We start from the raw sequence: 12,253 nt of genomic DNA, 5'->3' as shown, positions 1-12,253 counted from the left end.
TTCAGTACCCGCAGTCAGCAGAGAAGAGTCTGCCCACACACCAACCTAACCTCCCCAGGGTGATTACGGACGAGCGGGAAGGTAACTGTGAGAGTGACCCAAAGGAAGCAACACTCCCAGAGAGCACTGTAAGCACTCCGTGTTCCTGGAAAGACTGGAAAGAAAAGGGCCAGGTTGTCATCAAGGTTACCCGCTTCCGGGCTTCCTGAGCATCTTGCCTTTGTTCTTGCCACTCTCCCTTCCAGGAAATTCATCAGCTTCCTCTACTGCCCTCTCCCACAGAGTCTTTCCCCTTTAAGGTCTAGCCAGGGCCAACAGTAAAACCTTTGGTGTACCAATCAGGTCTGAACTTCTGAACTTGGATGGGTCTGAAATCTAAGCGCCTGTGCTGATTACTTAGGTAGCCAGCTGCAACAATTACTAGTTACCTTTTCACAAGAGAAGTTCTTTCAGCCTTGTGATGCAGAAGGCTTATATATTTTTTGTAATCCCGGTACTTGGAAGCTTGATATCGGAGGATGACAGATTCAAGGGCCAATGAGCTACACCATAAGACCCCTGTTTTTGTTGTTGTTTGGTTGTTTTGTGTTTTTTTTTCCCCAGACAGTTTCTCTGTGTGGTCCTGGCTGTCCAGGAACTCACTCTGTAGACCAGGCTGGCCTCAAACTTAGACTTCCACGGGGATTATGCTGGGATTAAAGGCATGCACCACCACTGACAGGTGAGACCATGCTTTTATATTTTTAGATGTATTTATTTCCTTTTCAATATACAAATGTTTTGCTTGGATGTGTATTTGTACATCATATGCATGCCTGGTGCCCTGGAAAGCCAGAAAAGGAAGTTAGACCCCCTGGAACTGGAGTTACAGACAGTTGTGAGCTGCCATGTGGGTGCTGGGAATCAAACCCAGGTCCTCTGCAAGAACAACAAGTAGGTGCTCTTAGAAAAAAAAAATGTCTTTTTTTACAGGTGCACACCTGTAATCCCAGCACTTGGGGAAGCAGAGGCAGGCAGATCACTGTGAATTCAAGGCTAGCCTGGTCTACAAAGCAAGTCCAGGATAGCCAAGGCTACAGAGAAACCCTTTCTCAAAAATGATGATGATGATGATAAACCAGGCATAGTGGTGCATGCCTATAATCCCAGCACTCAGGGAGACAGAGGCAGGTGGATTGCTGTGAGTTCGAGGCCAGCCTGGTCTACAAAGCAAGTCCAGGACACTCAAGGCTACACAGAGAAAGCCTGTCTCAAAAAAACAAAACAAAACAAAAAACAAAAAAAAAGTGTATGTGGGGGGGGGGGGGGGGGGGGGGCTGGAGATATGGCTCAGAAGGTAAGAGCACTGCCTGTCCTTGAGTTCAATTCCCAGCAACTACACGGTGGCCCACAACCATCTATAATGAGATCTGGTGCCGCCTTCTGGCATGTAGGCAGAACACTGTACATATAATAAATCTTTTTTTAAAAAGTTAAAATTAGGCTTTTAAAAATACCCAAGAAAATATTTTATATGTGTCTATTTTATTGTATAAGTGTTTTTGTTTGTATGTAAGTGTGTTTTTACCACATTCCTGCCTGGAGCCCAAGGAATTAAAAAGAGGATGTCAAGAGGGTATTGGATATCCAGGAACTGGAGTTATAGACAGCTGTGAATCACTTTGGATGCTACAGGCCAAACCCAGGTCCTTTGCAAGAACAACAAGGACCCTTAATTGATGAGCCATTTCATCAGCCCAACACCCTGTTTTGACAAAATAAAAAACCCTGTGTTACCAGGCATGCTGCTGCTTGCCTGTAATCCCAGCACTCAGTGAGTCAAAAGCCAGCATGGTCTACCAAGCAAGTTCAGGACAACCAAGGCTACACAGAGAAACCCTGTCCCCAAACAAACAAAAAGCCCTGGGTAGACTGACTTCCCTGTGAGCATAGGTCCTTGTCCTTAGCTTCATAATGTTAAGCAATCAGTGTATTGCTGTACATATTCTTATTCTTAGTAAATCATTGTTTGAGCCCATCCTAGGACAGCCAATGTTAATCCAGTGACTTAAAACTTTAGCAGGCATGAGTCTGGAAAGATGGCTCGGCAGTTAAGGACACTGACTACTCTTCCAGAGGACCCAGGTTCAAATCCCAGCACCACATGTCGGCTCACAACTGTCACTCCAAGATCTGACACGCTCACATAGACATACATGTAGGCAAAACATCAATGCACATAAAATAAAGGTAAATAATTAAGTAAATAAAACTTCTAACAGCTATCATAATTTACTGGGAAGACTTGTTATAACACATTTATGATGCTGGCCAGGGTGACAGGCACCAGTAATTCTAGCAATGGGATTGCTGCAGTCCAAGGGCCAGCCTGATTCACTAAGCGAGTTCAGGACAGCCACACAGAGAAACTACTCAGCTACACAGAGAAAACCTGTTTCGAAAAAACAAAAATCAAACAAAGAAGAAAACATTGATACGCCTCACCTCAGAGCTTTTGAAAGACCCAAGAGTTTGTACTTCTAACAAGTTTTTCAGGTAATACTAATGGTCCTTCAAATCTACATAATCCTTCAGAGAGTCTCCAGATCTTTGTCTGGAGACTTGAGTCAAGAGTCTTTAGCGAGCCTTTCAAACAGTTTTAGACCTAGTAAGAAGTTCAGGAGGTAGGAAGTTGCTGGCAGAAAGCTGCAGAATGAAAAGAGGAAAGCATAGCTCAAAGATGAAATAATGGACGCAGGTGAGTACTTTACCAACTACATACATCCAACCTATTTGTTTTTGAACCCTCACAAGGTCTAATGTAGCTCAGGCTGGCCTTGAATTTGCTGTGCAACCAAGGATGACCTTGAATTTTCAGATCCTCCTGCCTCCATCCCTCAGTGTTGGTAACTACCACACCCAGCCTTTACTGACAAACCTTAGCATCACTAAAGGTGAAACAGTTGCACACAATTTCCCTCTTGATGTGATGGCTTAGAAGTACAAAATATCCAAGAATTCTTTCTTGTTTGTTTGTTTGTTTGTTTGTTTTGAGACAAGGTTTCTCTGTGTAGGCCTGGCTGTCCTAGAACTCATTCTGTATATCAAGCTGGTCTCAAACTCACAGAGATCACCTGCCTCTGCCTCCCAAGTGCTGGGATTAAAGGCATGCACCACCGCTTGGCACACCACTTGTCTAAAAAAAAAAAAAAAAAAATCAGAATATAGTCAAGCATTAGAACCTAGCAGTCAGAATAATAGCAGTAGAGGAACTTAATATACAAGGACTCAAGAACACAATTAGCTAAATCCAATTGTGGACAACTGCACCAGTGGCCAGTTTATTTTATTAACTAAATGTCTAGGAGAGAAGGGAAAATCTCTTGTAGATTTAAAATTACTTATAGAGCTATCTTAGGCTGAATATGTAGTCCTTATTTGTCTGCTTTTATCGTTGCTGCTCCATTAAGGCAGTGCAGCCCAGGCTCCCCTGGAACTCACTGTGTAGTTGAGGCTAGCCTCAAATTCTTGGGAATCCCCTTGCCTCAAACTCGAGAGTGCTGGAATTATACCGTGAGCCACCAAACCTACCGGTGGCTTTTGTTTGTTTGTTTGTTTGTTTGTTTAAAGATGATTTTTTATTTTAATGACATATCTGTGTGCCTATCTTCTAAGGGCACGTGCATGCGAGGGTAGCTGCCTATGGAGGCCAGAGGTGTTAGATACCCCTGCAGCTAGAGTTACAGGTGGCCGCGAAGCTGCCTGATGTGGGTGCTTTCCCTGGAAGAGCAGGATGCGCTCTTAAGCACTGAGTAGCCCAGGCTGGCTTCCAGCTTACTCTCTAACAGAGAGTGACCCTTAAATCTTGATCCTCTACTTCCTGAGTGCTGAGATTGCGGGCAAGTGTGTCACCACAACCAGTTTAATTGAATGATGGCTGGGCACTCCACCAACGGACTTACTTTCCCAGCAGTCCCCTTACATTTTATTTTATTTTGTTTGACACAGAGTCTCCTTGTCTTGTCCACATTAGCCTCTCACAAGCTCTCACAAGTTAATCTCACAGCTGAGATTACATTATGGGCAGGGTGGAGTGTGTGTGTGTGTGTGTGTGTGTGTGTGTGTGTGTGTGTATCATTATATCCCAGGCTGACCTAGAACTCAGTATGTAGTCAAAGATGATCTTGACCTTTTTTTTGTTTTTGTTTTTGTTGTTTTTCAAGATAGGGTTTCTCTGTGTAGTCTTGGCTATCCTGGAACTCACTCTGTGGACCAGGCCGGCCTTGAACTCACAGAGGTCTCCTGCCTCTTCTTCCCGAGTACCAGGATTAAAGGCATGGGCCACCATGCCCAGCCCAAAATGTCTATCCCATTCTGGCCTCCTACTCCTGGCCCTTCTGCCTCTGCTTTGTCAGCAAAAATCCCAGCCTGTGCTATCACTGCTGGCCTTGCTCAGGTCTTGAAATTGCTCATCCTGCCCAATCACTCTTTGACCCCCATCCTGCCTCATACCTGAGATTATAGTCCTGAGCTGCTAAGCTTGGAAATATGTAATTTTTTTTTTTTTTTTCGAGACAGGGTTTCTCTGTGTAATAGATCTCTGGCTGTCCTGGGTTGTTATGTAGACCAGGCTGGCCTCAAACTCAAAAAGATCTGCCTGGCTCTATATAATATTAACAGGGCATGTTTTAAAATTAATAGTGGATATTGACCACCAGCTTTACACAGATAAATTCATTTTCTCCCCATACATTCTTTTTCTGTCCTGAGACCATATCAAGCATGTCTCATATGTTTGGTTTCTATGTCTATAACTAACAATTTCTTAAGCATTTTGGGAGTTGGGATTGCTGAAGACTGAACCCACAATGGAGCATGCTAAGTATGTCTTTTACCACTGGGCCACATCCCCAGCTGAGCGTTCTAGATATTTTATGTTTTTGTTGATTTTGGCAGTTTCATGGTAGTATTGGCAGGGTATATTGTAGAGTGATTCTCAATTGGGATTTGTCAGGTCCAAAGAAATCTGGGACAAGCGTCACTCAGCACCTGTGGCTCCTTCCAGTACTTCTCACCCTGGCCCCTAAGCCCCTACCTCTACCTCTCCACCCCAGGGGTTGGGCTTCCCTACCCCTAGCTTCTGATGCTAATATAACCCAGCCATTTTGGCCATGTGTGCTGTCTTAGCTCCTGGCTGGCTTTCTCTTGGCTTCTTGGCTCTCTTTTCTCTCTCTTCTCTTTTCTCACTCTCCCAATCTCTCCTCTCATGGCCTGGTTAAGTCAGGGCCCTTCCAGATGCCTTTGGCTGACTTCTCCCCCATGTCCAAAATAAACCCCTTTCCTCAGCCATGTACCTAGTAGCAGCATCGCCCCATTTTCACTCAGGAATGTTCTGATGTTTCTTTTAGGATTAGACTTAGGTTATACATGTTTTTTGTTTGGTTTGGTTTTTTTGAGACAGGGTTTCTCTGTGTGGCCTTGGCTATCCTGGACTTGCTTTGTAGACCAGGCTGGCCTCAAACTCACAGAGATATGCCTGCCTCTGCTTCCCTGAGTGCTGGGATTACAGCTTTGTACCACCAAGCCTGGTTTTTTGTTTTGCTTTTTGAGGCAAGGTTTTGTTTTGTTGCTCAGGCTGCTGCCCAGGCTTATGTTGAACTCCTGGATTCAAGGGAGTCACCTTCCTAGCCCCAAGGTAGCTGGAAGTGCAGGAATAGATCAAAGGGCCCGATTTGGGCTTTTGTGTATGGGTATTTTGCCTATATGTATGTCTGTATGCTATGTGTGTGCAGCCTCTGCAGAGACCAGAAGAATCCCCTGTGCCTAGAGTTGCACATGGCTGTGAGCTACCATGTGAGTGCTGAGAATTGACTCCAAGAGTAGCCAGCCCTAACCGCTGAGCCATCTCTCCAGCCCCTGGTTTGGATTTATTGAAACAGGGTCTCTGTCACCTTGGCTGTCTTGAACTTTCCGTCTAGACCAGGCTAGCCTTGGCCAGGTGACAATCTTCCTGCCTCTACTCTACCTTTCCAGTACCAGGATTCTAGATGTTTAACACCAAGTCTAGCCTCCTTTGTTTGCGTCCGTTACTTTTCTATTGCTGTGAAAACAACCATGACCAAAGCAACCTAGAAAAGAAAGTGTTTAACGGGGCTTATAGTTCCAGAGAGTTAAGAGTCTAGGATCAGGGAGCAAAGGCATGGCAGAAGGAGCAGTTGAGTGCCCACGTTGAAAAACTGGACACCGTGGAGAACACGCTTTTAAGCCTACTTGTGGGAAAGCAGAGACAAGCACATCCCTGGGCTTGCTAGCTTCCAAGTCTAATCTCCTGGATTGTTTCAACAATTAAAAAAAAAAAAAAAAAAAGGAGGTAGAACTGGTCATGGTACATGTCCTTAATAACAGCACTCCAGAGGTAGAGAGAGCTGGATCTCAGAGTTTGAGGCCAGCCTGGTCTACATCCCGAGTTCCAGGTCAGGCAGGGCAACATAGCAAGTCTTAGAAGGGGATTGGGAGAAGAAGCGACATGTGAGATTGACACGCGCACACATGTGAACACAGGGACATGTGCACGTGTAATGGAAGTTTCGTTTTTTTTCCAAAAACTCAGTTATGAGTTGGGTACGGCGGCTAACACCTGTAATCCCAGCACTCAGGAAGGCAGAGGCAGGAGGATCTCTGTGAGTTCGAGGCCAGCCTGGTCTATTATGCGAGTCCAGGACAGCCAAGGCTACACAGAGAAACCCTGTCTCAAAAAACCAAAAACAAACAAACAAACAAACAAACAAACAAACCCAGTTATGTTATATGAATATGTTTTTGTTTTAATTCAAGTGTGAGATTTTAGTTTTTTAGTTGGGCTAAGTTTATCTACACCTGTTAATGGTCTTCCTCGGGGTGTGGCTTTTGCCAGCTGGTAATGGTCCACCTTGTGCAGCAGGGAGAGGGTCATGGTCTAGAGCTCTGAGGATATAAATTTGAGAGCCCAGAAAGAGTGGTGTGGCCTGCGGTGGTGGCCTGTTGGCATGTAACAGTTTGGAGAGACCAGAGATGGACGGTGTGGTGATTTGGAGCAGACAGACGCTTTGGGGTGCAGCAGCTTGGAGGATGTTGCTGGCTGTGTTTACTGTTGACAGAAATTGGCATATCCCACAAAGGCCTAAACGGGCAGAAGAAGTAAAGGGGTCTGCACACCCTCCCTCCACTAACCTTCTCTCTCCTACGTAGGGTTGGGAGTTGGAAGGGAGGTAGAGGCCTAACCACCCCAAATAAAGTTAATGTTTAAAAACTCCACATATGTGCATGTACATATACACACATACCTCAACATAAGTGAATAAATTAGAGATGAAAAATCCTCACCTGGGGGCTGGAGAGACGGCTCAGAGGTTAAGAGCACTGGCTGTTCTTCCAAAGGTCCTAAGTTCAATTCCCAGCAACCACATGGTGGCTCACAACCATCTATAGTGAGATCTGGTGCATTTCTCTGTTGCGCAGACAAACATGGGGGCAGAATACTATATAAATAATAAATAAATAAATAAGAAAAGTCCTCGCCTTCCAGGCCACAATTAAAGAGAATTAAGGAGCTGCCAAGATGGCTCAGTAAACGTGCTTGGCATGCCAGCCTGGAAACTTGAGTTTGATCCCTCAAAACTCAAGAAAAAGTGGAAAAAAAAAAAAAAACCTTCACTAATTCCACAAAGTTGTGCTGTGCTGGCTACATGCAGGCTGTGACATGAGCCTCCTTACAGGCTCAATCTTGTACACAAGCACACGGTAATTTGTTTGTTTGTTTTTCAAGACAAGGTTTCTCTGTGTGGCCCTGGCTGTCCTGGACTCGATTTGTAGACCAGGCTGGGTTCAAACTCACAGAGATCTGCCTGCTTCTGCCTCCCCAAGTGCTGGGGTCACAAGTGTTCACTTCGCCCTGTGAACACTAATAAAGACTAATAAGATACATAGACACATTCAAATATGCAATTCTTCCCCTCAAGCATTTTCCTCTCGGTGCTGGGAACTAGCCCAGGACCTCTGCAAGTGTTCTTAACCACTTAGCCATGTCTCTTTTCTTCCATTTTTGGACCCATCTTCCCTTTCAGAAAACCCAAACTTTTTTTTTCCTTATTATTCTTAAATCTGTTTTGGGGAAAAACCTGATCATTTGAGACTTTTCCTAGTGAGTCTAAGGGAAAGTGTAGTCTCCTCTGGGAATATACCTTTATGCTTCATTTTCTGTGGGGCAAGGAGTGGCTCGATCTCCTGGTTAGCATTTGGTAGGCATAGCAACAGTTTCCAGAACCCTTAGAATTTAACTATAGGCATTATTTTCCCTAGTAAACCCCCAAAGCAAACAATGTTTGCCTATAAAGTGATAATGACCATATTCTGTAGTCTTCCTCACTCCTTGAATGGGACATGCCAACACTAGAGAGATGGTGATTAGGGAAGAACAGGTCCTCTGGTACAGGTCAGGGAGCTCGGCATGTTCACCTTGGTTCCTTTCCCCTGAGGGGAGAGAGGCCTCAAATCTGCAGAAATTGAAGTGGCTGTTTCCTAGGACCTTGGAAATTGGCCTCAGGTTTCCCGCTACTGTGGGTGGTGGTACATGTATGAGTGTTGCCTGTACGTTAAGTGTGTGCATCATGTGTGTGCTGGGGTCTGAGGAGGTCACAAGAGGTTGTCACATCCCCTGGGCCTGGAGTTAGAGATGGTTGTGAGCCATCATGTGGGATCAGGGAGTGAAACCAGGGGTTTTCTGCAAGAGCAGCGAGTGCACCCAACCACTGAGCCATTTTACTAGCCCTAATTTTGAACATTTAACAGAGTCAGGAGAGGCTATGGTCAACTTTGACCTGTCCACTAGCTACTGCTAGCTCTTCCTTTCACAGCACTCTTTTACCCATGCACCAGCATATTCCTCCCCTGAAACAGACAGCTCTGGTTCTGTCCCGAGGACAGGAACTCCAGGGACAGCTGCTTCCCCGTTAGGTCAAATACATTTCCTGCTGATTTGATTAGTTTCCCTCCAAGCAAGGCATTTACGGAAGGAAGGGGACTGTTGCAGGCATGCATTTGCACAGGCAGTCATCCTCCTCCAGTCACACACACACACAGACACACACAAGAACACACTTTCTCCCCGCCCGCCCACAAAGCTTCAGTCACATTTAGAATTTGCACAAATGCACACCCTCCCTCCTACATCACAATGCACACCCTCTCAGCCACCTACACATCTCTTCCACAGAAATCACACCTGCTCACATACCCCCAGAAGCACATTTCTATGCTATGCTGAGAGAGAGAAAGAGAGAGAGAGAGACTGACTGAGTGGGTTGTAAGAACTTTGGAACTAACTATCATTGTATATGAGATAAAAAGATAAAAAAGCGTATCAGAACCCCACAGGTTTCTGCCTGCCACTTTGGCCCTGTAAGTAGAAATATGGAGAGCCAGGAGGGAGACTGGAGTGAAATTAGGGAGGGAACACGGAGCCAGGACTCCCTGTCCTTCAGGGCAAGTGTGCTCCCTGGCAGGATGGTAATGTAGCCCAGGCTTGCAGCTAGGATGAGAAATTTTTATAAGTGGAGAATAAAGGCACATCCATGACTTGCCTAAGGATCCAGTTTGACTGATAACACACTGTAACCCCTTGGGCTAGAATTCCCTATCCACTCAGGAAGGAAGCAGAAGCTGAGTTTGGCCTAAAGATTCAACATCTTCCAGGAAGACTCTTTTTTAAGGTCGGTTAAAATGAAGAGGAGTGTCCCCTTACTGGAGACTTGAGAAGTGAGGGGTGACAATGTAGAAGGTGACAGCAGCTCAGCCACCCTGGCTTCCATTCCAGACCGTCTGACACTCCACATTCCAAAGCTCTTGGAAAGCGCAGGTTTATGTGGTTTTTGGCGTTCTTTTTCTTTTTTTCCCTTTAGGAAAAGGTCCTGGAGCCATCCAAGAGTCGTCCCCCCCCCTCAAAAAATTAGCAGAGAGCTCAGCAGCAAGTCGGGGCCCCTGCTACCCAACTGTTGAGGAGACTTCCCAAGTGTCTTCCTGTGCAGCCGCCTGGGGGCGCCCCCAGCTGGGTCTGAGGCGCCGCCAGCACTGCTGTTATCATTAAGATAATTAATAAACAAGCACTGATGGGGCCAAGCGGAGGAAGAGGGGGCTGCTGCTGCTCCCTTGAAAGGATCCAGGAAGAGCGCCTCTTGGGACGGCTCACTGGCTTGTTCCTGCTCCCCATCCAGGACCTCTGGAAAGGGCTTTGTGGGTTGGTCTCCAGGGGTCAAGCAGAGGTAAGGACAAGTATAGGACCTGGCAGGTGTGATCTGGAACCAGCTCTGCATCTTCCTGACAGGATGTCTGTGGGCAGGGCCGCCTCCCGTGACTACTGGTTGTGGAGAGGCAATTATTCATTCCTTCAACAAGGATCTGCCTATTTGTTTACGGAGCGCCTACTGTGCGCAAGGTGGTCTATTAATAATAGCCCACGCTTCGCTGGCCAGTATGAAGACAACGCCTGTGTTCACACTATGTCCTAGGAGTTGGGGGGTCAGAAAGATACCCGGTGATCTGGCTTTGGCCTGTGTGGGCTGGCAGCGGGGGATGGAGAGCGCTGCTTTACTAAACAGGTCTTGGAAAACTCTAGGGGTCCGACAAGCTGGAAAACACCCTGGGAGGGTGGGCTAGAGAGACTCTGGCGATAAAAGAGAACGGATAAGAATAAGAAAAAAAAGGGTGTGAAAAGCTCAGGGAAAGGGGTGCAGGGATGCTGGAAGGTCCTGGGCTGAGCCGTCCCAGCCGTCCCGGGGGCAGGCGAGGGTCGCGGCGTTTAGTAGGTGCTTTACGCTCCGGGAGGGCTGTGCGGGACCCCGAGGTGAGGATTTCGAACCGCGCTGAGCCGCGGGAGGGGCGTCCAAGTGGGGGGTCCTGGGGCGAGGATCCGGGGCGCCGCGCTGCGGACTGGAGAGCAGGGGCGTGGCCGGGTGCCCGTCCCGGGAGCGAGGCAGGTCCTCCCGGCCGCGGCGGCGGCAGAGCGGGCCGGGATGCGCCGCCCGGAGGTGGGCGGGAGGTCGGGCGGCGGCCGAGGTTAGCGCTCGGCTCTCGCCACCCGGGCTGCGCGGCGGGGGAGGAAGGGGGGCGCGGCACGAGCTCCGCGGAGGGCGGGCGGGCCGGGAGGAGGCGGCGGCTCGCCGGAGAACATGAATCAGCGGCAGCGGCGGCGGCGGCGGCGGCGGCTGGGGAAGGAGCGCGCTGGCCCGGCAGCGGCCCCGGGGACTCCTCGGCGCTGACGGCTGCGGCCGCGGGTCCGGGACGCCCCGGCCGAGCGCCGCCCCCCGCCCCTCCCGCGGGTCTCCCGCCCCTCCTCCTCCGCCGCCCTCCTCTCTCCCGGCGCTCGCTCGCTCGCTCGCGGGCCGGGGCCCGGCATGGTGCGGCGTCGCCGCCGATGGCGCTGAGGCGGAGCATGGGGCGGCCGGGGCTCCCGCCGCTGCTGCTGGCGGGGCTGGCCTCTCTGCTGCTCCCCGGGTCCGCGGCCGCAGGTAAGGGGAGGGGGATGGCCCGGGGAGGCGGCGGGGAGCGGGGACGGCGGCGGGCGAGACCTGGGCCTGGGCCGGCCAGAGGTGGGGGTCGGTGGCCCCGGGCTGGAAGGCCGAGGCTGGGACGCGGCGGGGGTCGGCTGCTGGACCCCCGGCCGCGGCCCCCGCCCCCAACTTTCTCGCGCCCGGGGCTGGCTCAGTGCGAAGGAAGGGAGTGGGGGGGTGTGGGCAGCCGGGGGTGCTTAGGATTGTATTTTCCCGCCTCTGTGTTCCTAGTTGTTTGTTCCCCTTTCGCCAGTCCAGAGAACCCGTTCAGCCTTCCGAGCACACCCCCCCCCCCCGAGGTCCCACTCTGAAACTACGGGGGTCTGGGTTCGAGCACCCGGGGCTGTGAAGGCGCGGGGTTCTGAAAGACCTCTGGCGGTACTCCAGTTCCTGTGGCCCTTGGAGCTCCCGGAAACCCGAACGTTGAAGAGCTTGGGCTGGGTGAAGGTTACTGCTCCTCGGGAAGATTAGCTTTACGCTGCCACATAGCCGCTGAGGCATTTCCCCGAGACAGGAGGGCAGCACCCTTGGCAAGTTCGCCCTGCACACACCAGGAGCTGCTGGCTGCTCCAGGAGGGGTGTGAGGCCATTTCTCCCTGTCTTGGGAGGGTGAAAGGGGTAGTAGGGTTGAGACAGGGGCCAGGGCAGCCGCCATCCAGCTAGCATTTCTTAAAAAACTGAGTTCTTTGCCA

The 12,253-nt window shown here is 49.4% G+C and overlaps 1 protein-coding gene across 2 annotated transcripts in view; it reads left to right on the top strand.

The window, feature by feature from the left end:
* Positions 1–11,331: 11,331 nt before the first annotated feature.
* The window catches only part of Tyro3 (TYRO3 protein tyrosine kinase), an 18,685-nt gene continuing 17,763 nt past the window's right edge, over positions 11,332–12,253 (top strand). The window contains exon 1 of one of the 2 annotated variants that reach the window (XM_055593545.1): positions 11,332–11,519. In XM_055593545.1, coding sequence (XP_055449520.1) covers positions 11,426–11,519 — 94 coding nt within the window. In that variant the 5' untranslated portion in view covers positions 11,332–11,425. Of the gene's footprint in view, positions 11,520–12,103; positions 12,140–12,253 lie in introns of those variants that run through there. The other variant, XM_055593614.1, reaches the window with a different exon arrangement.

Source organism: Psammomys obesus, unplaced genomic scaffold, assembly GCF_907164565.1.
Source record: "Psammomys obesus unplaced genomic scaffold, mPsaObe1.curated_primary_1811, whole genome shotgun sequence".
Classification (NCBI taxonomy): domain Eukaryota; kingdom Metazoa; phylum Chordata; class Mammalia; order Rodentia; family Muridae; genus Psammomys; species Psammomys obesus.
Note: the sequence above shows the minus strand (reverse complement) of the source record. Positions and strands in the feature narration are given on the sequence as shown.